Raw genomic sequence first — 26,816 nt, 5'->3', positions numbered from 1 at the left:
TTATTAACAACTGTGATGTATTGATCTCTTTTAAAATGTTTGTTTTTAAAACTCTGATATAATTTTTTTATGTGTATAAATTATGTGTGAATATTCCTAAATTCATATAACTGTTGTCATATTTCTAAAAACAAAAAACAAAAAAAAACATGCCTGTATTAAAGTAAAAAATAATGGAACGTATTTCGATGGAATAAAATAGCAAATGCTTTGAATGTCTTGTTCATCATATTTATTTTCAGATAAAAACAACAGAACCTAAATCCATTTATGTCCAGCAAGCAGCAACACGGTGCATGAGCGAGCGTGAATCACGTGAATGACGCGAGATCCGCCTATGATGTCTGATCCTCTTCTACGAGAGAGATCTGCATGTCCGTCTTGGCTGCACTTTTTTCTCTTCTCTCCTCTCTTCTCCTCATCTCAAACGAGCCTAACCACCCATCACTACAAACAGAAGCTGAAAAAGAATTTTGTTTTGTACAGTTTAAAGAACATTGGACGCATCACAGATTACTTTCAGTTTCACTGGTGAAACAGCACTTTTAGCCTACATCACCGAATCTGCTGTCATTTTAGGCAAACATTGTGAAAATGCAGAATGTCTCAAATATGCGCTCATTGCGCATTTATTTACTTTTGTACGGTAAGACATTTGTAGGTTATAATTTCTCTTTTCTCTTTAGGATAACGATGAACGAACGTGAAGCATTTTAGTTCATATTCGACGGAAATTAGTTTAATAGGGCTGTATGTATTTTGCTAGACCATTCTAAGACATTTATTTGTTACAGTCTCTTTTCTGGTCAACTATAAAAATGAACAATGAACGTGATTTTTGTGTTGTTGTTTGGCTCTGTTAATCTGTTTGTAACTGTTAATTTCTTCATCAGGTTATTTAGGTGTTGGTACAGATGGAGAGTCAGTGTCTGTGATGGAGGGAGATTCAGTCACTTTAAAATATCGTATAGAAGAAAAAAAACAAGAAGAAATGATATGGTATTTTAATAACATTAGCATAGCTGAAATTACTGGAGATCAGAGTAAGATATGTACAGATGTTCAGTGTGAAGAGAGATTCAGAGACAGACTGAAGCTGGATCATCAGACTGGATCTCTGACCATCACAAACACCAGCACCACAGACTCTGGACTTTATAATAGATGGATCTCCAGGAAAAAACGTGGCGGTGGAGAATCATACTCTGTTGTTGTCCATGGTAAGTCGTTATTTTTAAAGTCCCCCTATAGTCAATAATTTTATCCCTTAAAGGGACAATGTGTAGGAATTTCTCCCATCTAGTGGTGAAATTGTATTTTGCATTCAAACGAATAGTGCTCTACAGCTTTTTCAAATGCGTGTTGCAACTACGGTAGCCATTGTGTACCAAAAAGCTATGACAGGATGTCTTCTAATAGCACTTCATCGAGTTTTCCTTCGGGTGAACAGGTTTATTTCAAACAAACTGCAACTTGACACAACGATCAAACGGATGTTTGATAGAATTGAAAGTTTCCAAAGGCAGAGAAGCGACAAAAAAAGCTTGTAATTTAGGCTGTAACATTGACTTAACGTTACCTGTTGAGAAGAAAGCAGGCAAGTTCAGCATCTCTTTTGAAAGCTTTTTCCTGCATCAACTCTTTCCACCTGGAAAAAGCTATCCCGACATTAAACCTTGTTTTTTGCAATCTCGGGTCCTGTGGCTCCACATAAGTGTGGTCCTCCATTATAAATAACCGTGCAGTGCAGCCTTTTAAACTTGCCTGGGCAGTGACAAGCGTCTCTCAAATCTTCTTGTCCGGTTCAGCTGCTCTCAGTTACGTGACGCTGGCTCTGAACGAAAACGCGTTGTGGAAATGCGTTGGCCTAATACTTTTTGACCCTCTCTGCTATTATAGTTTTTCAAGACGGTGGAACGACATGAAAGCCTCCGTGGACCTACCCATCACATGTATATAAAGATAATAAATTCTTTGTTTACAAAGATAAGTCAGATCAATGGCAGAGGTATTTGTGCACCATTGAGGACATATTTATGAATAAAAAGTTATTTATATTTATCTAAAAAAAAAACTACTGGGGCATAGGCCGTCTACAAGGGATCTCCAAGAGTCTCTGTCCTGGGCTCTCCTCTCCAGTTGGTTCCAGGTCATCTTCATGATCTTAAGTTCTACGTCCAGATCTCGGCGCCATGTGTTTCTTGGTCTGCCTCTTTTCTGCGTGCCCTGTGGCTTCCATGTTAGGGCTTGCCTGTGATGTTATCTGTTGGCTTACGTAAAGTGTGCCCTATCCATCTCCAACGTCATTTTTTAATTTATTTTTCTGCAGCCTTCTGGTTGGTTTTATGCCAGACTTCATTGTTTCTTATGGTCTCTGGTCAATTATAATTTGCAGTGTTTCAATTTGGTCCGTACAGGATCGATCTAGGTAGAACGTCGACTGGATCTTTCATTCTGTTCAGCAGAACCCTACTGAATACTTTCCCTGACACTGATAGCAGCGTGATCCCTCTGTAATTTGTGATTTGTCTCCTTTCTTCGGAAACTTGATTGAGAACGTCAGTGGAGAAAGGCATATAGTTCATCATAACATCATAATACACAACAAAATAGAAAAATAGCACAATTTTATGAAGTATTACCATGGGTAACATTCAGCTATGGAATATTCATGAATTGTATGATGTTCATTATGTTAAATAAGACCATTCAGTATACTCATATATGTTTGTCTGAACAGTGAATCTGTAAATCAATGATATTCTTCTGCTGTTTGTTTACATGCTACATTCAGGGGTGTGCAATATCGACAAATAGAATGATGTGCTGATACCTTTGCTGGTTTAGTCCGGTCATAGACTAGCTTTTCATATTCTTCATATTCATATCCTGCTGTTTAATTTTGTTTTGCTCATTGGGGCTTTTCTTTTTCTCCTTCTTCAGGTTTGTCTGCTGTTGATAAAGATAAAGTGTCAGTGATGGAGGGAGATTCAGTCACTCTAAACACTGGTGTTAAAACAAACCAACAAGAAAAGATTGAATGGTATTTTAATGACATTCGAATAGCTCAAATCACTGTAGATCAGAGATTTATCTGTACAGATGTTCAGTGTAATGAAGGCACTCAGAGATTCAGAGACAGACTGAAGCTGGATCATCAGACTGGATCTCTGACCATCACAAACATCAGAACATCAGACGCTGGACTTTATAAACTACAGATCATCAACAGCAGAATCGGCATCAAGAAGAGATTTAGTTTTACTGTCGCTAGTGAGTATAATAGTGTTGACTCAATAAATATATACATCTTTGATCTCATCGGTTGATCCACTATAAGAAGTCAGAGAAGTCATTATGTATAAGAGCATCCTTGAGACTGAATGTATGTTTGTCTGATGAGTGAATGTGTAAGTCAGTGATGTTCGTCTGCTGTTTGTTTGCATGTTAGATTATGAATCCAGACATATTTCTCTTTTCACAATCTTGTACAAGAAAATTACAATTTGTAATTTTGTTTGCCGTATAATGAACTGTTCATTTCTTCTTCAGGTGCGTCTGGTGTTGATACAGATGCAGTGTCAGTGATGGAGGGAGATTCAGTCACTCTAAATACTGATGTTAAAACAAGCCAACAAGAGAAAATTATATGGTATTTCAATGGCATCCGTATAGCTCGAATCACTGGAGATCTCAGTAAGATCTGTACAGTTGATCAGTGTAATGAAGGAAAGGAGAGATTCAGAGACAGACTGAGGCTGGATCATCAGACTGGATCTCTGACCATCACAAACATCACAAACACAGACTCTGGACTTTATAAACTACAGATCATAAGCAGCAGGTCCAGCATCATGAAGAGATTCCACATTTCTGTTCGTGGTGAGTCGATTTAATTTGCATCAATGATGTGTAATAATATTTTTGCAGTGTCATTTTAGAGATGATTTTTTTTAATGTGTACATTAATTCACGTTTACTGCTAAAGGGGTGCTATTATACTTTTTAAAAGATGCAATATAAGTGTCAGGTGTCTTCGGAATGTGTCTGGGAAGTATCAGCTCAAAATACCCCACAAATATATTATACCATGCCCTAAATGCCTCTTTTTGGGTGTCTGTATCTTTAAATGCAAATGAGCTGCTGCTCCCCCCTTTCCAGAAGAGGGCTGTGTCTTAACAGCTCGTGCCTCGGATACTAGCAACAACAAAACAGGAAAACAAAAATGAATGACAGTGAGAATAACACTGATATATGTCAGAGGTGGAGTCGGACAGTAATGAAGGAGAACCTCTGAGAATGCATCTAAATGAAGATGTTTCTTAATGGTTAGTTGATAAATTGATAAAACCGAGAACATGTAGACTGTTTTCCACGTATCGTGGGCGTGGCCTAACCCTTGCGTTACGTCATAAAATACAGCAGGCATACAGTATATACTGTATAGATATACACTTAATTTTCAGTCTCACACACAGTTGAGTGCGCAGACCTCTCAAAGTATATTCCTTGGCCGTGAGCATAGAAAAACGCGTTGACTAGTTATCATCTATAGTGAAATTTTGTTTAAGCACTCAAATCACTTGCTCGTGCCATTGTAAAGCCTGTGTATACTTAATTTAAATGAACAGCATTACCCCCACTCCCCAGTTCCATTCGAGACCAGCAAGTATTTATAGCTGAAACTGAACCGATCTTTCTGGCCTTGAACCCCCTTTTCTGCAGTGGAAATACTAAACGGTTTGAGAACGGACACAGGTCAGGAATCCGCACCGGAAACATGTTGGTGAACTTTGCATAATAGGTCCCCTTTAAAGTGAAATTTGTAAAAATTCACTACAAATTTATTTTATTAAAATTTTAAACCAATTTTTGTTTTTGTTTTTTGAGTTGTTATTTTATCAGTTAGTTTTGTCTGGTGAAGATGACACCTCATCAAACAATCTTTGTTCACTATTAATTATCATCTGTTTAAAGGTCCAGTAAGATATTTCTGAGAAATGCTGTTGAAAGTGGATCAGACTGAGCACAACAACACACTTGTAGCCAATCAGAGAAAGAGATATGGCTGAGAGACATTACAAAAGGTCAGAGGAATATCACCGGAAAAATAATTTTGCCCTTGCTTCAGCTATGATAAATTGACATCAACTTATGCATTGCATGTTCATGCAATTTTGGGGGCGAGGCAATAAAGGGATGGATGTGTTTGTTTGGGTTGATTTCAAATATCAACAGCGTTTCTCAGAAATTGCTTACTGCACCTTTAAATGCATCTGTTATTTCATACTATGTGTTTCATACTACTATGCATTTTTTTTTGTTCACTAGGAATCCAAACTGCAGAGGATTTGATGTAAAAACAACTATGCAAATTGTGTTTTATAAGCACTAAATTTCAACAAATTGGAAATAGGCTGAACGTTAAGATAAGCATGAGGAATCAATTTTTATATCCACAGTTCTTGATGTTGTGTAGTTAGTTTATTTAAAAAGATCGTCCTGGTTGCGTATGCAACCCACCGTTCCCTGAAGGAGGGAACGGAGGACGTAGTCGACGCGACTGAAATGGGATCACGCTAGGGAGCCTATCATCTTCGAGTACTATTGAACGAGCCAATGTAATTGGCGTGCGTAATTCGCATCACACACTCCGCCCCCGCGGCGCGGGTATAAATACGGAAGTGGATGCACGCACTAGTTGCTTTTCGCTGAGGAGCCGAGAGTAACCCGGGGTCAGCGGTGGTCCAGCGGTAGTGGCAAGGGGACTACGTCCTCCGTTCCCTCCTTCAGGGAACGGTGGGTTGCATACGCAACCAGGACGTTCCCTTTCAGTCGATAACGTCGGACGTAGTCGACGCGACTGAAATGGGATCAACCATTGAACACGCCACTAACGCTGCCACCTTCCAGTGCCTAAACCAAAGCCTCCTGATGCCCCCGCAAACTTAAGGCGGGGAAGGACAGGGCTTAGGCCAGGGAAGTCACTGCTGTTCCTACAGGACCACTGGGAAAGCGTTCCCCGTACGTTGGAAGGAAGGGACGCTGCGGAAGCCACATCCAACCCGAGGGAGGAAATGTGGAGAATACACATATGAACTGGGCGGAAACCGGGCAGTCTAACATATGGAATGTCACTGGGGTGGCTCCAGCCTAAGACGGGGGGAGACACACCGGACAGTGACGGCAGAGAGACTCTGCCGAGGGAAGACACGGGCTCACCGCAGGGAGCCGTATCGTGGAAGAATACACATATGGGGTCACCGAAGGGACCGCAACATATGGACCCAGCCTAACACAGGTTCCACACTGCTTACGAGTGGTAGGCCTAACACCAGACGTTCCGCACGTCCGACGTCGGAGGGGTGTGGAGGAACTCAACAGGGTTCAATTTTAAGGGAACTCAACTGGAGTAGAAAGGCGCACGTATCCAGTCCATAGGAGGGGAATGGCGCCGCAAGCCGACACTTGAACCGGGCTCACGGTGAAACTGGCTTCATGAGAAGGGAGCCCACGGGAAGCAGCGGTTCAACTAGGTGTCGTCCAGCCCCCAACTCTAGAATCTGTTTAGCAAAGTATATCGTCAACGCCCAGGCGGAGCACTTTACACTCATCATAGAGGAGCTCAACACCTAAGTGGACATGTTGCATCTCGGATCTTTGCCGAAATGAAGGCAAGCACTAAGTGCAACTTTGCATGGAAACAGCCTTCCCTCTCTGCTGAATTCCAACAGATATTTGAAGAGCTGGTCTGAGGTCTATGACTTGCATTCTGTACACGTCCAAGCGAATCGGACAGAGAAGCCAGGGCTGGATCTGCCTCCTCCAGGGCAGCGCTTGCAGGCTCACCACCTGCTCCTATTACGGGAGAGGTAGGAACCTTGGGCACAATCCGAGCCGGGGTCTCAGCTTGTGAGAGTTAGCCGGCCCAGACTCCAGGCACAATACGTTGACCGAAAGCGAGCAAGTCCCTACCCTCTAGTAGAGACCACGCGAGCAGGAGAACTGATATAACAGAATTTTTAACTCACTACCTGCAGTGACTCAGGGGCGGTCTCTGCAGTGCAGTCGCACCAGGGACAAGGCCCAAGAGGATAAAGAGGGACACAAGGATTTACAAGACCTTGCTCCTCAGGAACCTGACGATCAGAACGTTCTTCTGCATACTTCTGCAACACGATGAGCGTCGTTTAAACACCGAGGCAACATCATTTTGAGGGTGATTTAGGAAAACAGCCTACTGCAACCCATTTTGCGGGAAAGAGAGCACTGAAGTGATCGAAAGCTTTCAGGATCTCCTCAGGGGAGAAGACGCACTCAACGACTAGGTTCCACTTCTAAAGGCGTAAGCACGCTACCCAATTCTAGGGGGTGCTCGCAGAAGTGATGGTAACTAACACATGTTCTTGTGATAGCCACCTGAACCTCCGCGTTCAGATGTAAGACCGCCCGGAATCTCCGGGGGAAGAACGCGTGTGCCATCGTGCCCCGTCCCCGAAAGAGTTTCCAGGGGAAGTCAGGAAGGCTGTTGAAGGGAACCAGGTCTAGTTGGGCCAATGAGGGGCAACTATGAAGACCTGTTCCTCTCCTGACATGGCACGTAGGTGCAAGTGACGGGCGCAAAAGACAGGAGCATTGCTCAACACAACATGTGAAGATCACTGGGCTTCAGGAGCATTTTCTGCTCAGCACTTGGGTGTGACAAGTTCACTGAGCTTCAGGAGCATTCCTGCTCAACACCTGAGTGTGATAAACTCACCGAGCTTCAGGAGCATTTCTGCTCAACACTTGAGTACGAAGAACCTCACTGAGCGACAGGAGCATTTCTGCTCAGCACTTGAGTGTGACAAGTTCACTGAGCTTCAGGAGCATTACTGCTCAACACCTGAGTGTGATAAACTCACTGAGCTTCAGGAGCATTTCTGCTCAACACTTGAGTGCGAGGAACTTCACTGAGCACCAGGAGCATTTCTGCTCAGCACTGCGTGTGATGAATTCACTGAGCTACCTGTGATGGACTCACTGAGCTACAGGAGCATTGCTGCTCAACACCAGAGTGCGATGAACTTCACTGAGTTTCAGGAGCAAATCTGCTCAACATGAAGAGTGATGATTTCACTGACTTGCAGGCGCAAGGCGACCATGAGTCGCAGTCACTTTTAGAAGGCTCACTGGGGTTAAACGCATTTCTGCGGGCCCCTGGGGCCGCTGAGTCCCAGTGTTTGTCCAAGGGTAGTGCGCTCGGTTTACCCAAACACTGGCGGAAAAATAAAACCGGGGGGGCAACTGAGCGGCCCCGGAATGGTCATGACCCAGCCGGACCCAGGGGATGGAGTCTCCACTTGCCCTGGCTATAACTGTCGTGAGGCTCGATGGCGGCACGATTGAGTAAGCGGGAGGAGTGGAATAAGGCGCCCTCAGAAGCGTCTGACTCCAAGGAGGAGGTGACGGGTGAGTTTGTGACATGCAGGGGAAGCTTGCGCAACGGTCGCAATGTCTAACAACTCGAGGCACGAATGCCCGTGTAGTCGGGGGTCGCCCAGGCCCCCGTTGAAACACGCCCTTTGTACATGGCCGCTCTGTTGAAGAGGGTTTGGCAGCAGACCGGGATGAACTATAGTCACACAGGGTGAGCTGCTCTGCCACGGTCACCTCGGGACTCGATCGTGAAGCTAGCGCTGAAGCGGTCACATATGGAGGGAGCCAAAGGCTGCGACTACCATATACCCCAGGAGCCTCTGAAAGTTCTTTCAGTGGGACCCTTTCTCACTTCAACACCAGCTGAACACATTCTCATTGGAGAGACCTGTTGGACCGAGTACCTCTCCAAAACTAGAAAAGAGATACTCAGCCCGTGGGCGAGATTACTCTCTTCCAGTTGACCTGAAGACCCAACGGGCTTTGGAGCACTCGAGGGGAAGGACACTGTACTGATACTCCACCCTTAGACGCAACACACAGGATGGCCTGCGGTGCGGAAGGTAGAGATCTGAAGCACATGTCTTTCAGGTCAAAGCTGCAGACCAATCTTGGGCCAAGATGGTCACGACCCACCACCTAGTAGCACGAAGAACGAGTTTACAACTGGCCTTCGTACCGGCTGGAGGAGCGGCTATATCAAATCCTTCGCCAGCAGGATAAGATAAGCACGCACAAGTCAGGAGCACTGCTCAACACTCGGTGTGATGAATATCACTGAATTTTCAGGAGCACGTCTGCTCAACACCTAATGTGATGACTATCACTGACTTGAGCGGGGTAGCCGAGCCTGAGGTGGGGCAGCAAAGTAGAGAGAGTGGTGTTAGTGTGCTGTGCAACACTTACCTGTCTCCACAAGCGGCAGGGGGCGCGTGAGAAGGCGGATGACCGGGTCCTCGAACGCACCAAGCTGCCTGCTGGCGACCAAGGGGGAGCTGAGGGGTGTAAGGCTATACAGGGTCACACCCGCCAGACTGGCCCTCTTGGGACCCAGGAACAGATGAAATTGCTCTCTCTTTGAAGTGTGGGTACCGCTTGCTCCGCTTTTTTTTTTTTTTTTTTAGGGAGCCAGTGGCGGAACAGACACACACACAAACAAAGGCTCCACCCGGCCCTCACCCGGGGGGAGGGAGTGATCGTGCCACTCCAAGAGCATCTCATCCATTCCTGGGCGGCCCGCTCCGGAATGCTTTCGCTGTCGCTTGCCACCTGGCTTGGCAGCGCCTGGAGCGGGCTGGGCGTCTCTACTGCGGCCGGCTCCCTGCTGAGGCCTGGGTGGAGGCTGCTGCGGAGGGCCAGCAGGAGCGGCGGCCGGAGAACGCCCACGGCGACGAGCAGGCGGAGGAGCTGCCACCGGCGGCGGGTGGAGGCAGCAGCTGGCCACCGGGGCAGGATGTGCCGGATGACCTCCGTCTGCGCTTGAGCGGCAGAGAACTGTTTGATGCAGTTCTCCACCGCGTCGCCGACCAGCCCAACCTGGGAAATTGGGGAGACCAGGAACCGAACCTTGTCCGCATCCGCCATACCAACCAGGCTGAGCCAACGAAGGCGCTACTGGACCACCAAGGTGGACATCGCCAGACCGATCACGCACGCTACGACACCCGTACCCCGGAGGGTGAGGTCGGATGCAGTGCGGTGCTCACCTATGAGCGCACGGTCTGGATTACCCTCGTGCATGCCATGGGTGCCCTAGCCTGCAGCAACGCCATGACACGCAAGAGGAAGGGGCTTGCCCACAGGCTTTGTAAGCTCTGCCCGTCGGAACGGACGAAACTCACAGGCCTTAGGGGGGAGACGAGGATCCCCCCAAAAGGCAGCGGCCGCCGGACACAGGTGCACCTGTGTCGACAGACCGCTCCAATGGAGGGACACCTCGCAACCCTTCACCGTTCCTCCATCAAGGGTAATGAGGGGGAAAAGCTATTCAGGCAGTTTCTGGCAGAGAAAGATGCTGTTCACCACCTGATAAGCTCTCCATGCATTTCGGGAAAGAAAGGCACTGGGGCGGCGAGCTGAGAACCAGCGCGGCCCGCCCCAAGATACCAAACTCCAGATTCCAACCGAGACTGAACGGGACACGGTGGAGGTTCCACTCGAGCCCGGCAGCCTCGGCGGCCCGTTTCAGCATAGCTGATAATTCTGGATCCGGCTCGGGCAACATTGAACTCCCAGAGGGAGACAATGCAGCCGAGTCATCATCTCCAGAAGTCAGCTCACCCTCTGATGCTGCAATCGGCGTCCTGTCCTCCAGGGGAGCCCCGAGTGAAACCGCTGGCCCACCCATTACAGATGGACCAGCAGACAACACATGAGCTGTCCACAAAAGCTGTCTCAGCGTGCTGTAAGCCAAACACGTGACACAACAGTTGTGACCATCAGAGAGAGACAGGGAACGACCGCACCCAGAAACGCACGGGCGGAATGACATCTTGAAAAAGACGCAAACGCACCCGTGTTGCTCTTTCAGAAAATAGGACCGTCACCAGTGCCGGAGCACACAGGGGAATGACCGCGGCAACACTGAACAGAGAACTGAAACAGTGAAGCACTCACTTTTCCGCCCTCTAACCAGCCATCAACACACACAAACATTTAGAAATTTGTTGCTGTTAAAACAGCAGTTGAGAGCTCAAAGCTCGCGATCACCGCTGCACTCGCGCTGTAGAACACCAGCACTGGGAGAGTCTTCCTGAAGAACACCTACACACTCGCTCGTTGTAGACAACAGCACTCTCAGAGACATCAAACGATCGGCTCCGAAGCGAAAGGCAACTAGTGCGTGCATCCACTTCCGTATTTATACCCGCGCCGCGGGGGCGGAGTGTGTGATGCGAATCACGCACGCCAATTACATTGGCTCGTTCAATAGTACTCGAAGATGATAGGCTCCCTAGCGTGATCCCATTTCAGTCGCGTCGACTACGTCCGACGTTATCGACTGAAAGGGAACCTACAATCATCTGTTGGCTTGTGTTTCAGATGTTCCTTCTTCAGAACAAGATAAAATGAAGAGAAAGTCAGTGAAGGAGGGAGAATCAATCACTTTAGATCCTGGTGAAATAGAAAAAACAAATAATTCGATTATGTGGTATTTTAATGACATTCTCATCGCTGAAATCACTGGAGATCAGAGTAAGATCTGTACAGATGAACAGTGTAATGAGAGATTCAGAGACAGACTGAAGCTGGATCATCAGACTGGATCTCTGACCATCACAAACACCAGAAACACAGACACTGGAGAAAATAAACTACAGATCAGCAACATCAGATTCAGCATCATAAAAAACTTCAGTGTTACTGTCACTGGTGAGTATCATGAAGTCACTCAAATCAACCCAGTAAATCTTTTCATTGTGGCCTCTTTAAAATAGTGACTTGGACTCATAATATAATTATATTTTTGTATTAATTAACTAATTAATAATTAATTAATTAATATAAGAAATAGAATTGCAATGATTTCTATCACCTTAACATGCACATCATACAATTACCATGCAAAATACATAAAATTATGAATGCAGTTTCCCGTTCAGCTCACCGTGACGCTGTTCTTCTAACCCACCAGAAGGCGCCATTTATCAGTTAATTCAATGTGATAGAAATGATGACCAAAGTAACAGACATATATTTTGGTAAAGTTGTTTGTATCAGTCACTCTGTAAGTAATAATGACTGTCTGTCTGTTGTAGCAGGAATAAATGCTGTTGCTGTTGTTCCTGGTGTTCTTGGTGTTCTGCTGCTTGCTGCTGCTGTGATTTACATATGTGAGTATTACATACAGTAACAAGATGAAAATATGATATTTATTGTTTGAAAATTTTAATCTTTAAAGTGAACATTTTTATTCTTGTTAGTAGTACAGTGTGCAGGCAACAGGACGAATCCCATTAATCAGATAAGATATATATGTGCACTGAATCTGCCTGTAGAAAAACTGATTCAGATCTGTGAGTTTGCAACATGTTTGTGCGTTTTATGTAGATTCACTCAGAAATCATTGCATAGAAACACCAGTAATAACTGACACTTCAAGACTCCCATACTGTTTTACTATACAATAAAGATGAATACGTGAATACATTTTATGTAATTTAAAATTACAATAATTTGTATTGCTATCGTTATATTATTATAATTCTATTTATTTACCATATAGGCGGTTACAACTCTAGTCTAGGATCAGGGTGTAATATAGATGTTTCTTACAAGTAAACTCCCAAATAAACTAAACGACAAAAAATATGAAAACAAAAAGTGCAGCTTTATTAAGAGCACCAGTACTGTATTATTCATATTCACCAGTATGATAGTCAAGCATTTTAGATGTGCTGTTTAAGAAGATGGTTTCAACAAAAGCTATTTTTGCTGTGCGGAGGAATGTTTGAGTTCTGAAACTTTTGTAACAATTTGCGAGGGAAGGATGAAGGTTAAGACATGTTTATTTTTTTTGTAAAAGAAAGCCACCATGCATTACTCAGATATCAGGGGAAAAAAGAAATTTCAAGTCTTTAGTATTTTTGTGTTTGTGTCAAAGAATCATCAGTCCCATTCCTTTCTTTTACGTTCTGTGAATCTGTTTTATTACAGGATGTCTTGCAGAGGACGGATGTGAATTCCCCTGATCAGTCTGACTGAGGCTGCCATTGAGACACTACAGTAACATTATTATGTTTACTTGAGAAATCCAACATTCTGATCTACTCTTTAAGCTTTCCTTCTTCTTCTTCTTCTTCTTCTTCTTCTTCCACTAAAATTTTCTCAGTTTTCAAGCTACATCCACCAAACCCTCCTGTTTTCCTAAAAATTACAATCAAGACTTTAAAATAATCACATAGACTTGCATTGAATGAATGTTCAATTAAAGCTGCAGTAGGGAGTTTTGAGAAAATGTTGACTCAGCCTGAAAATTTGAACAAGCACAACTTACAGGTCCAACCCCCTTGTTCTCTGCTGCGCTACAGCCCTCCCTCCACAGCTCCTCCCTCCACAGCTCCTCCCCCCACAGCTCCTCCCTCCACAGCTCCTCCCTCCACACCTCCTCCCTCCACAGCTCCTCCCTCCACACCTCCTCCCTCCACAGCTCCTCCCCCCACAGCTCCTCCCCCACAGCGGAGCCTGCCGTTAACGCACAGGCTAGTAAGCAGGACCACCGATGACGGCGGATTATAAACAGTTATGGAACATTTACTAATAGGGGCGAAACATCAACAATATGCTTTACATTGACTATGGCCTGCCCATACTTTGACTACAAACTTGGTCCTCAAATCATTATGTATTTTGCAATACATGTAGCAGCTAACTTTCTAACGTTGCACTCTTTCTATAAGTTATAAATAGCTAGTAAGATAACGTTAAAGGATTAGTTCACTTTTAAAAAAACTTTTGCTGATAATTTACTCACCCCCATGTCATCCAAGATGTCCATGTCTTTCTTTCTTCAGTCGAAAATAAATTAAGGTTTTTGATAAAAACATTCCAGGCTTTTTCTCCATATAATGGACTTCAATAGGACACAAATGTTTCAAGCACCAAATACCAGTTTCAGTGCAGCTTCAAAGGGCTTTAAACGATACCAGACGATGAATAAGGGTCTTATCTAGCGAAACGATCGGCCATTTCAAAAATAAATAAAAAACTTTTATAAGCACAAATGCTCGCCTTGCTCTGTTCTGTGATGCACGTTCGTGATCCTGTTCGAACTCGTTCATCAAAATGAACAAATCTTTTTTCGAGTCATTTTGTTCGTTGAATGAACGAAATGACTCCGAAAAAGACTCGTTCAAAATGAAGAAATCTTTTTTCGAGTCATTTCTGAATGAACGAAATGACTCGAAAAAGATTCGTTCATTTGGATGAACGAGTTCGAACAGAAGAGTCACGAACGACGGTACACGCTCGCGCTGTGCAAGAGAGGGGTGATCAGCGCGTACACGAGCGTGATTGACACTGCTAAGACATTCCTCCTGGCTCTGATTGGTTGTTTCTGACCGGGAGCGATGTATTTCTGCAAATGGCAATAGGACCACAGGGAGGAGCCAGAGGAGCTTGATTTTTTCACAGATTATCTGTCTGATATTCTACTGTCAGGACATAATGAAAGTTTTAACAAATATTTGTTTACAAAAGCTACCTACTGGAGCTTTAAGCCACTGTTCAAACTCAAACTGTCAAAATTCTAATTTAAACTGCCAGAAACCCTTTAGACTCAATTAAACTGTCATTCTATGTAATATTTCTAAGCGATAAACTCATTTAAGCTTCCATTCTATCTATATTTTCTATCCAAAATTCTAGCTTGTACTACTAAACTAAAACGTAAAACTATTAAACATATATATCAAACATATAACCTTTAAAATTTAAACCTTCAAACTTAAGTTAAAACTACTTCAAACTTCCCTGCTATGCTTTCTCAAGCCATCATCAAAGTTAGTCTATAAACTTATTTATTTAGTTTATTATTTAGATTCTTTCAAAAAGAGAAGATGAATGAGATAAGAGGATCAGCAAAAACTCACCACACGCAGAGAAAAATAGAGCCACAATACCAAGATTACACTATTAGGTACAATGCTGAAATAACACCTCAACACCATTTCAACTAATTCAAATTCAAACTAATTAGCTATAATTCAGTTAAGTCATTTAAAAAATGCATTAAAAATGTAGTCAAACTATATATCTTTTTTTATTTATTATGTAAACGTTGCTTGAGGAATACAAACAGTTAATTAGCTATAAAGTAAGAAACAAAGAAATGTGATGGCAGCAATACAATAGAGTGCTTTGTTTTTCATGTTTGAGGGTTGGGGTTTATTGACATTTCATGAATAACTGAACATGAATCATTCAAGATGGATATTTTGACCAAGTAATGTCACACTGCAAGACAATCTCTTCACATGTCGGCTGTCAGTCAAACACTCAGGTACTGAACTGAGTCTGTGCTGATACTGGTAATGTTACAATCTTCAATATTGTTTATTGACAACACTAGAGGAATATCCCTGATGAAAACACCAGCATGCTGTTGTCTCTGATAATCACGTTACTTTAACTGGTGTTTTCAGTTGGAATCTTTTTATTTATGTTTAAGTCTATGGAGCACTTTGTGTTTTTGTTTGTAATGGCGTATCTTTTTGGTTAAAGAAAGTCAGTTAAAATCCTACAAGGGTTGATCCGTGAAATATCACCATTGTGTCCTTGATCAAACTCTCAATCTCAGAACCTGAACTTGTAACTGAAGACACTGTGGATAAAAATGCCTATTGTATTTTCATTTGCAACATTTTTTTTATTTTTTTTTTATGTTCCACACCTGCTACTGGCTGCTGTGCAAGCATGTTTACTGATATTAAGCCTCTGAATGATGTTTTAAGCTTTTACTTGAATACACTTTCAAGTAAAAAAACTTGAAAAATTCTTGCAATTGTACAAATCTCTGTTTCTTCAGTTTATCCTGTTTGATTTTCTTGTTCAAAGAGCTTGAAAGAGCATTGTCTTACTGAACATCATCAGATCTCTCTGAACTCTGAGATCTGGGGTTCCCAAATCAACTGCAGGATTTAGAAGTGTCACATGGTGCACTTTATTGTAAATGTTCTCAGAAAATTCATGCCAGTGTCTAGAGTACTATGATAGGCCTCAGAAAAGCGCAATCTCAGTAGAAGACAGAACTTCGGTGCCTCGCACTTTGGAATATTTTTTATTATTATTTATTGATTTTTACTTTGCAACAGAAAAGGGAAAATGTGCTTTAAAATGTTAGCCCATAAAACACTAGTTTATTTTCTGTAACAATGAAAGTCTCTTGAAAGGTCTCTGTGTTTTTATGTGATGAATGACATTAAAAAAGATCCGTTTCACTCATTACGGCTGGAAAGTTTATCAGAAATAACTGAACTAAGCTAATCATTTATAGATTGACTGTCTCTGTTCATTACTTAATGGACTCATGTTCACCTGTAACATTTTAAGATTCAACTTTTGACATTTACTAAAGCTAACTAACTGTACAACTCAATGTTAAGCAATATGCCCAGTGTCTAATCAACTGTGATTTTAATCAGTTTTTATTTCGTTTTATTTATATTGGAGGAAGGTGAAGGCTGTTCTTAGAAATCTGAATTCTTAGATAAGGTTTCTGTGACAGTTTTTACATTGATTGTAACTGAGCGTTATGAATTTTACTTGCATAATATTAGTTAGCTTTCAACATCGCTGTTTCACGTTGATCTCAGTGCTATGATGCTGTTTTTGCTGCTTTTACTAAAAAATCCACCATTTATCAGTTCTATTCATATCATAAGACTAATAACCAAATCACAAACAAAAATCACTTTTATAAGATGGAAACAACTAGAGATATAGAGATGTGATTTTCTGCTTTGGACACTAGAGAGCGATGATGTGCCTTTTACATTTGCTAAAATATCCAGCAGGGCTTATTAAACCTCTTTAAAGGGCTCTGTTGTAAACTTCTTCTTTCTTCAGTGTAGAAAAACTCAGAATCGAAAACCAGGAGACTTATTTAAGCAGGATTCTTTATTTGCTGTAGTCTGCTTCGTACCCAAGTCAAGTCAAGTCTAATCTAGTCTTTACATTGTAGTTTATATACATTTCAAGGGGGAGGGATTACATTGTGATGAACAAAGAATGTAAATGAGCTGAGACATGAGAACAGGAAAGGCATAGACTTCTCGTACTGAGATGAGACAAATGGTCTCAGTAATAAAATAACAGGTGTTCAAACTTGCTCAGCATGACTCTTCACCCGGTAAACAACGAGAACAGGAAAAGCCTTGCCTTCTCGTACTGAGATGGGACAGTCAGGAATATCCCGCTGGGAACCCCTACCGTTTGCAGAGATTTCCTGGTCTCATCATTTCTAAGCTTTCTCAATATAAAATACTATTGTATTGGAAATCTAAATTAAACATTTAAATAAATTTGTAATCCTACATTTCCCCCTTTGAGAGTTCTAAATAACTCTCACAAAATACAAATGTAGACACTTAAAAGTTAATTCTTGTAACTTGTGATCGTTACAGGCACATACTTCTGTGTTGCTGTTTCTGCAATTGCATGCTGACACAGAAACAAACATGCAAATTTAGGGTCTGTGAAGTACTTAAGGGTAATAGTCTTTTCTTTTTGGAACTGTCATTTCTTTGTGAGGGGCGTGAGTCATTTGTTGAATGAAACACTTGATACTGTGGACGCATAGATAGTACGCTAGTAGAAGAAATAACAGCAGAATTGCTATTTCCTTTATTCATATCCACAGTTTACCCAACAAGTTTCCGAAACATGAAGAATTATCTTCAGTCATCTGGTGTAATTTTGCTGAAAGATCAAGAATGTCTTGTTGGATTTTGTTCAAGTTCTCTGTTGGATCCATTAAAACCCGGTGCAGCACTCAGGAGAGCAGTATTTGTTCAAACACTAGGGTTGTAAACTTTTCCGAGTCTGCTAAACAGTAGAGCAGTATTTGTTCAAACACTAGGGTTGTAAACTTTTTCTGAGTCTGCTATTGTTGTTCCATCTTTCCCTATTTCTTAATTCCTTTGACACCTAAGGAACAGTGAGGTAAGGATGGACTAGGATAGGGCCTATGAGGGAGTCTTCACCGCAGAGTTTGACCCCCCGAAGCCTGTTGCATTCGGTTCTTCTCTGGGCTCCTCACTGGTTCCGTGTCCTAACCTATCCCTGTAGGTGGGGGAACACTTTACAGTGTGTACAATGAGTCCAGGTTTTCCTTCCCTGACACAATACTGCAGCTGCTGTAATCAACATCACTTGATGTGGCCCATGCCACTTTGGTTCTAATGGAGGAAACGTCTTTGTACAGATCAATCATCTAATCCAAGATGGCGCCGCGGATGGCTGCCTCGGTGTGGAGCTCTCCAGCTATTGTGTTGTTTTTGTTCGTTTGTTCTGCGTTTAGTCATTCTTTTCCTATCAGTTTCACCAAAGACGAACTACTGGACATTAGGAAACACACACCAGAAACCTTTTCTACAGTTTTTGATTATTCGGACGTTTTGCTGGACATTCTCGTCGGAGGGGCAGCGTTGTTGTTCAAACGCGCGTTCAGACGCAAACGCGGGAAGCGAGCCGGCGCGCTGGTTAAACTCGGCGAGCGCGGCCTGCGCACTGCACTCCCCAGCATTCATCTCGCGAATCTCCGATCCCTTCCTAACAAAACGGATGAACTTCTTCTCCTCACCCACACTAACAAGGATTTTTTAAACTCTGCTGCTTTGTGCTTCACTGAAACCTGGCTGAGTGAAGCCATACCGGACAACGCAATACATCTGCCGGGCTTCCAGCTGTTCCGAGCGGATCGCATCGCGGAGCTAACAGGGAAAACGAGAGGTGGTGGATTGTGTTTCTACATTAACGAAAGTTGGTGTTCAGATGTAACAACACTGAAGAAGATGTGCTCTCCTAATTTAGAGGCACATTTCATAAACTGTAAACCCTTCTACTCGCCTCGGGAATTTTCCTCTTTCATTCTCGTGAATGTTTACATCCCTCCAGACGCGTGCGTGAGCGCGGCGCTACAACAGCTGGCTGAACAAATATCTGAAACGGAACAAAGGTACCCAGACTCTCTTTTAATCATTCTTGGGGATTTTAACAAAGCAAATCTTTCCCGTGAACTACCAAAATACAGACAGCACGTTACATGTCCCACCAGAGACAGTAATATACTGGACCACTGTTACACCACAATAAGAAATGCATATCACTCCGTCCCACGGGCAGCTTTGGGGCTCTCTGATCACTGTTTGGTTCATCTCATACCGACCTACAGGCAGAAACTGAAATCAGCTAAACCTGGAATAAGGACTGTGAAAAGATGGACTAATGAAGCAGAGCAGAATCTACAGGCCTGCTTTGATTGCACTGATTGGACTGTTTTTGAAGCTGCTACCAATGATCTGGATGAGCTCACAGATACTGTAACATCATATATAAGTTTCTGTGAGGATACATGCATTCCTACCAGGACATTCTTATCATTCACTAATGATAAACCATGGTTTACTGGGAAACTCAAACACCTTCGTCATGCCAAAGAGGATGCTTACAGAAGTGGGGATAAAATCTTGTATAACCAGGCCAGAAACAGATTGACAAAGGAGATCAGAGTTGCTAAAAGGAACTACTCTGATAAACTGAAAAACCAGTTTTCATCCAACGACCCATCATCAGTCTGGAATGGCCTGAGGAACATTACCAACTACAAGTCACCATCCCCTCGATCTGTGGACAAACAACACCTGGCTGACGATTTAAATTCATTTTACTGCCGGTTTGAAAAGCCCTCATTCACACCACACACCCGGTCTGATCTGCACTTCACACATTCAGCATCACCTCCTGTTCTCCAATTATCACTCCCCCCTCCTGCCATCCAACCTGAGCTTAAGGTCTGTGTGGAGGACGTGAGCCGAGTCTTCAAAAAACAGAAGACTAGGAAAGCCTCAGGCCCAGACGGCATCTCATCTGCTTGTTTAAAAGCCTGCGCTGACCAACTGGCCCCGGTCTTCACGCAGATCTTCAACAGATCATTGGAGCAGTGTGAAGTTCCCTGCTGCTTCAAACGCTCCACTATCATTCCTGTCCCCAAACAACCCCAAATCACTGGACTTAATGACTACAGACCTGTCGCTCTCACGTCTGTGGTCATGAAGTCGTTTGAAAGACTGGTGTTGGCCCACCTGAAGGACATCACTGGACCCCTGCTGGATCCCTTTCAGTTTGCTTACAGAGCAAACAGGTCTGTGGATGATGCAGTCAACATGGGACTGCATTATATCCTGCAACATCTCGACAGACCAGGGACTTATGCAAGGATCCTCTTTGTGGACTTCAGTTCGGCCTTCAATACCATCATGCCTGGTCTTCTCACAGCCAAACTGACCCAGCTCTCCATACCATCCTCGATCTGTCAGTGGATCACCAGCTTCCTGACGGACCGGCAGCAGCGAGTGAGACTGGGGAAACACACATCCAAGACACTCACAATCAGCACTGGTGCTCCCCAAGGGTGCGTTCTCTCCCCACTGCTCTTCTCCCTGTACACTAATGACTGCACTTCTAAAGACCCCACTGTCAAGCTCCTGAAATTTGCAGACGACACCACTGTCATCGGTCTCATCCGAAACGGTGACGAGTCTGCTTACAGACTGGAGGTTGAAAAGCTGGCTGCCTGGTGCAGTTATAACAACCTTGAGCTGAACACGCTTAAAACAGTGGAGATGATCGTGGACTTCAGGAGGAACAGCTCAGCACTCCTCCCACTCACCATCATGAACAGCACTGTGGAAGCAGTGGAGTCATTCAGGTTCCTGGGCACTATCATCTCTCAGGACCTGAAGTGGGACAATCACATTGACTCCACTGTGAAAAAGGCCCAGCAGAGACTGTACTTCCTTCGCCAGCTGAGGAAGTTCAACCTGCCACAGGATCTGCTGATTCAGTTCTACTCAGCCGTCATTGAGTCTGTCTTGTGCGCTTCCATCACTGTCTGGTTTGGTTCAGCTACCAAATCAGACATCAGGAGACTACAACGGACAGTCCGGACTGCGGAGAGGATTATTGGTGCCCCCCTGCCAAACCTCCAGGACCTGTACTCTTCCAGAGTGAGGAAGAGAGCAGGTAAAATCATCACAGACTCCACTCACCCTGGACACCACCTGTTTGAACTGTTACCGTCAAGACGGAGACTCAGATCACTGGCCACAAGAACATCTCGGCACAGGAACAGTTTCTTCCCACAGGCCATTTCCCTCCTGAACAGTTAACACTCCTCCCAAGGCATATGCCTGTAAGTGCAATACTCCCACTGTTTAGTGCAATATCCCACAACTCAGGTGATACTTATATGTAGATTTATTTATTTATAATATTCAAAACACTGTAAATAGGTTCATAATCTGTAAATCTGAAAATGTCTATTCTGACTAAACCCAACTGTGATAGTTTTATTCTCATATATTTATATTTTTATTTTTTATTCTTATAATTTGTAGTATTATGTTTAATGTTGTATTTGTATATGTCCACTGGAAGCCTCAGTACCAAAACAATTTCCTTGTGTGTGCAAGCACACTTGGCAATAAAGCTCTTTCTGATTCTGATTCTGATTCTGATTCTGATTATTGATTCAGGAGGCATAATTTTCTTCTGTGCTGCACTACCTGAACACACTTGTACAGTTGCATAGAAACAAGCCTGTTTAGCTGCTATATCAGCAAGAGCATTACCTTTAGCTTCCGTAGTATTAGTTGTGAGATGTGCTTTCACTTTGATCACTGCTAATTTCTTTGGAAGTTTCATGGAAAACGTTAGATCTTTCACTAATTCAGCATGCTTAATGGGGGATCCAGCAGAAGTTAGAAACTGTCTGGTTTGCCAAATGACACCAAAATCATGAATTACCCCAAAAGCATATCTGGAATCTGTGTAGATATAAGCAACTGATCCTGAAGCTAGCGTGCATGCTCTCGTTAGGGCTACTAGTTCTGCAGCTTGAGCTGAAAAATGATTTGGAAGACGTCCTGAAGCTAACACTTCCGTGATGGACGTTACTGCATAACCTGCTCATCTGTGGTAATTTCTCCTTCATCCTCTAACAAAACTTCAGTCATAGCAGACATCATACATGAGGACGGATTCGTGACAGGTGCAGCGTGCACCAGTAAGACAAAATTCGGCATTATTGTGGACACTGCATGAGGGTTTTTTTTACGTTTACAGTCTGACCTAACACTATTAATGATGAAAGGCCTGTGCTGTAAAATAACATTTAAGGCTGTGAGTCTACTTTAACCAGTGTCCCCCAAAGGAAAAACTGAGATAGTCACTTTCCTTTTGTTCTATTAAACAAAAACAGAAGTCTTTTATCTCTGTTGCAAGTTAGTGGGGAAATAAAGCACTCACAGCCCAAATGGTTAACACGTCAACCAGCTGCCCCAGTTTAATGATGAGGGGAGGGGCTGTTTCAGAGTAGCAAGCAGACTGAGTAGTAGCTGAGTAACATTGTTAACTTGTTTAAAGTTATTTTTGTTTTTCCTACACTCTTTTCCCCAATGTCCATGTTTACCACAATAATAACAACTACTGCCCTCTCTCTTAGGACATTTGCGTTTCTGTTGATTCTCTGTGTTGACCTTAAAGGATGCTGCTGCAATTTTTACTCTTTCCTTGACATCAGAGTCTCTTTCCCATGCAGCCAAACTGTCTAAGTTGTTTTGTATGGTTCTAGTGGACCATGTTAAGTCTAAGAAAGGCAATGCTTTTCTATGTTCTGACAACAGACCATAAAACCATGTGCGAACTAGGGGACCATTATCTTCTAGCACCTTCTCTGAAGTGTCAGCTATACCACTGTATGCTGCTGCTGCCTGACAAAATCTTTCAGTGTACTCACTAACATTCTCATGTTTCTTCTGTACACAACTAGTGATCTTTGACCAGTCCATGTTTGGTCCAACAATGTTCTTTAATGCTTTCAGAACTCCCTCTCTCAATTCATCTTTTCTGGCATGTTGTAGTTCAGAAGTAACAGCAGACTCAAAACTGTTGAATTCAGATTCAGTTAGAATTTGTGACATCAGCTGTGTGACTTCTGCCAACGACATGTCGTAAAGACGCATTTTACTGATCAATGCCCTTCTGAATTCAGAAAAATCTGTGCGTACTGAAGGTAAGCTTTGGGATAGTCTTTCTATGTCTCTAGGTCCGAGTGCTTTGGCAACAGTTTGGTTTTGGACAACAGAAGAGTTGGGAGGAACACTTTCAGTTCTCTCAATTCCCTGAGATCTTCTTGCGACACATACCTTTACTGAATCTATAGGCTTATCAGTTACTGATGGGATGTCTACATCTGTTTCAAAGAATGCTTGTAAGTCAGGATAAGTTTCAACTGACTGTTGGTCTTCTGAGTCACATTTGGTTGAGGCCTTGTTATGGCCCACCTTAGAGTGCAATTGTTTGTTCTGTTCTTTTAATTTAGCTAAACACCTAGATTGTTCTTGTGCAATGGATAAGCTAAATTCCATGTGACAGAAAATAATGCCTTTTATGTTTCTCTTCCTGATACATGCACCCAACACCTTCTTGCATTCTTCAATAGACCATACTTTTTCTGGGTGAATACCAAATTTCTTTCTCAAATCCAATCTGACTGACTCAGTCACTATGGAGTCCATCTGCTCCCCTAGCAATGACCTGAACTCACTTTCTGTCCATAAAGGAGTAGCGAGACCACCTTTTTCTGTTGTGGGGAGTCTAGCATTCCTTCTAAACATTGTTGTGAGTTTTCTTTGTTGCCAACACAAACAGACACTAAAACTTCTCTGATCCACAGAGGGTACACTCGTTAACACAGATCACTGTTGTTAATGCTAACCTTCTCTGCCTAAAGCAAAGGATACACAAATTACTAGCAATTTATGCTAAAATCTTCCCTGCCTGAAAAAAACATTTGCCACTTCCCTGGCAAAGCAGAGGATAAAACAATATTAACATGTAAGTTAATCTTCCCTGCCTGAAAACAGAGGGTACAATATATTAGCACTTGATGCTAATCTTCCCTAATTTTATAGAGGATAAAACACTTCCCTGGCAAAGCAGAGGGTAAACAGTATTAACATGTACGTTAATCTTCCCTGCCTGAAAAACAGAGGATACATTTCATCTCTAAAAGCAACTTTAGAGGATAACTTTAGTTAACAAACCCTACAGCTGTTTGTTAACTTCTTCTCTGATGGCGCAGAGGAATAACAGATTTTTTTTACTGGTTTTTCAACGGTTCTTTGAATGGAGTGAAACTCACCAAATTTTTGTTGTATAGAAATATTCCGCCTGGAAATCTTGGTTCAGCTTGAAGTTTTTAATCTGGAGGAACATGGAAAGATTCAGTCTGGCAATATTTGTTTAGCTGGATGTTTCAAAATGCAGCTGGAGACTTAGTCAGTTTTGTTGAGATCTTTGAGCTTTGAAGTTTCAAAAGTTCATTCTTTGTTGAGTTTCAGTTTCTCCATCCGGGTCACGGCACCATCTGTTGTAAACTTCTTCCTTCTTCAGTGTAGAAAAACTCAGAAGCGAAAACCAGGAGACTTATTTAAGCAGGATTTTTATTTGCTGAAGTCTGCTTCGTACCCAAGTCAAGTCAAGTCTAATCTAGTCTTTACATTGTAGTTTATATACATTTCAAGGGGGAGGGATTACATTGTGATGAACAAAGAATGTAAATGAGCTGAGACATGAGAACAGGAAAGGCATAGACTTCTCGTACTGAGATGAGACAAATGGTCTCAGTAATAAAATAGCAGGTGTTCAAACTTGCTCAGCATGACTCTTCACCCGGTAAACAACGAGAACAGGAAAAGCCTAGCCTTCTCGTACTGAGATGGGACAGTCAGGAATATCCCGCTGGGAACCCCTACAGTTTGCAGAGATTTCCTGGTCTCATCATTTATAAACTTTCTCAATATAAAATACTATTGTATTGGAAATCTAAATCAAACATTTAAATAAATTTGTAATCCTACAGTTAGTTCACCCAAAAATGCTAATTCTATTCATTTCCTTCTCTGTGGGCCTCAAATCAGTTCACTAGTTTAACAGCATACGCTTCTGTTGTTGTACGTCACACGCATCACCCACATGACCAGTGTCCGGCCAATAGTGAGCCTACGTGTGACGTAGCGCTACGCTATAGCACACTAGTTTAACTGACTAGAGGCCCACAGAGAAGGAAACGAATATTTGAAATAAAGTCGTTATTTCTGTATTTTTTGCGCACAAAAATTATTCTCACCACTTGATAAACTTAAGATTGAGCCACTGTAGTCACTTGGACTATTTTAACTATGTCTTTAATAACTTTTCTGGGCTGGCATCCCTGACCATCCCTTCTAGTTTCAATCCCTGAAGAAGCCTATGGAGGAGTGATCCAGCTCTCAGATTTAATCAAAAATATCTTAATTCGTGTTCCAAAGATAAACGAAGGTCTTACGGGGTTGGAACAACATGAGGGAGAGTAATTACTGACAAAATTTTCATTTCTATAACGTGAGTACAACCGATACACAGTTAAAGTGAATACACAGGCAGTGACAGTCGCGTCGAATAAATTCCCTCATCTCTGCATCCACGGTCATTCAGACCAGACGAGGGTTCGATTTTGCTCACTCGTTTTCATTCACTTCTTCAAGTGCACTAACGTTAGTTTATTGATGTCTGGATACAGCCACTGCCAACGGACTGCGGTTAATTTAGTTGTATATTTGATATTCGTTTGATATTCACGAAAATGACCATTAGGCTACAATCCCCGTTTTATAATCCCCGAGGTAAATCATTATCAGCTATTGAAGAACGCATTAAAAATTCATAAAATTAGAGCGGTTTCAGATTTTAACATGGATCGAGTAGTTTAGGATCTTAGAATTTAGTTTAAAGGCATAACGTTAGTACACCCAAAAATGTACTCACCCTCATATAGTTTCATTCTCATTTAACGTTAAAGTTATTAAGTTTTGGCACATCTCCTGGTTGAATGTATTGTGGTTCCATATACTGTAAATTAAATGAAAGCTGTTTATCACATTGATGTTTGTCAAGCTGTAGTGCAACTCAATTTTTGTGTTTTGTTCTCTATAGGCAGCAAAAATCTGGGATCTGCATTGGCCCTTCCAAGTCTGGAATGTTTTTACAGTTTAATGAATTCAATTTTAATAAAAGTTTTTAAACTGACTTCTGGGGGTGTTGTCATAATTGACGTGACATCTAATAATCAGTAATATAACTGTGTGAAATATTTTTTGCATACAAGCCTTTATATTTAATTCTTTTTTAGGCGTGTAACAGATTGTAGTTATAATATGTTGTGTATATATGTGAATATAAAAACTACCCTAATCAATTATACTGCATGGTAACTTTACAGTATTTTAAAATACAGTGCAAAAGCAAGAACTGTAATTAATTTTACAGTATAAATATACTGTAAGTTATTATACAGTATGCTGTGAACTGCTGTAGTCAGATTTACAGTAATTTTACCGTGGAATAAAATACTGAAGCTTGCTGGATATTTTTTGCCAGTAAGTTACTGTTGATTTTACGTTAATTTTTTTACAGTGTGTGTGTGATACTGTAAATGCAATGAAACATATATGCAATGCAGTTAATATCCTTTTTTTAAACAAGAAGAGTAAATGACAGGCATAGAAGCACAGTGAAGAGTGAAATCAGTATTTAGTAATGAAAGTTATTGAAAGAAATGTACATTTCTATATGATAAC

At 42.3% G+C, this 26,816-nt stretch overlaps 1 protein-coding gene across 2 annotated transcripts; it reads left to right on the top strand.

Annotated features, from left to right (window-relative positions):
* The first annotated feature begins 326 nt into the window (after window positions 1–326).
* On the top strand, window positions 327–26,263 carry LOC143735110 (uncharacterized). 2 transcript variants are annotated; one of them, XR_013202994.1, is made up of 8 exons: window positions 345–646; window positions 894–1,220; window positions 2,944–3,273; window positions 3,553–3,882; window positions 11,461–11,790; window positions 12,177–12,251; window positions 13,075–13,143; window positions 26,173–26,263. XR_013202994.1 is itself a non-coding variant. In XM_077225259.1 (7 exons), coding segments are annotated over exons 1-7 (1,446 nt in total). In that variant the 5' UTR covers window positions 327–594; the 3' UTR covers window positions 13,077–16,384. The 2 variants fall into 2 exon arrangements, 1 of the variants encoding a protein (XP_077081374.1); XM_077225259.1 differs by lacking the exon at window positions 26,173–26,263 and having other exon boundaries at window positions 327–646; window positions 13,075–16,384.
* The last annotated feature ends 553 nt before the right edge of the window (window positions 26,264–26,816 follow it).

The sequence above is a fragment of the Siphateles boraxobius genome, unplaced genomic scaffold, assembly GCF_051911475.1.
Source record: "Siphateles boraxobius isolate OS27281-9 unplaced genomic scaffold, OSU_SipBor_1 13, whole genome shotgun sequence".
In the NCBI taxonomy this organism is placed as follows: Eukaryota; Metazoa; Chordata; class Actinopteri; order Cypriniformes; family Leuciscidae; genus Siphateles; species Siphateles boraxobius.
The sequence above is the reverse complement of the archived record's forward strand: the minus strand, read 5'-3'. Positions and strand labels throughout refer to the sequence as shown.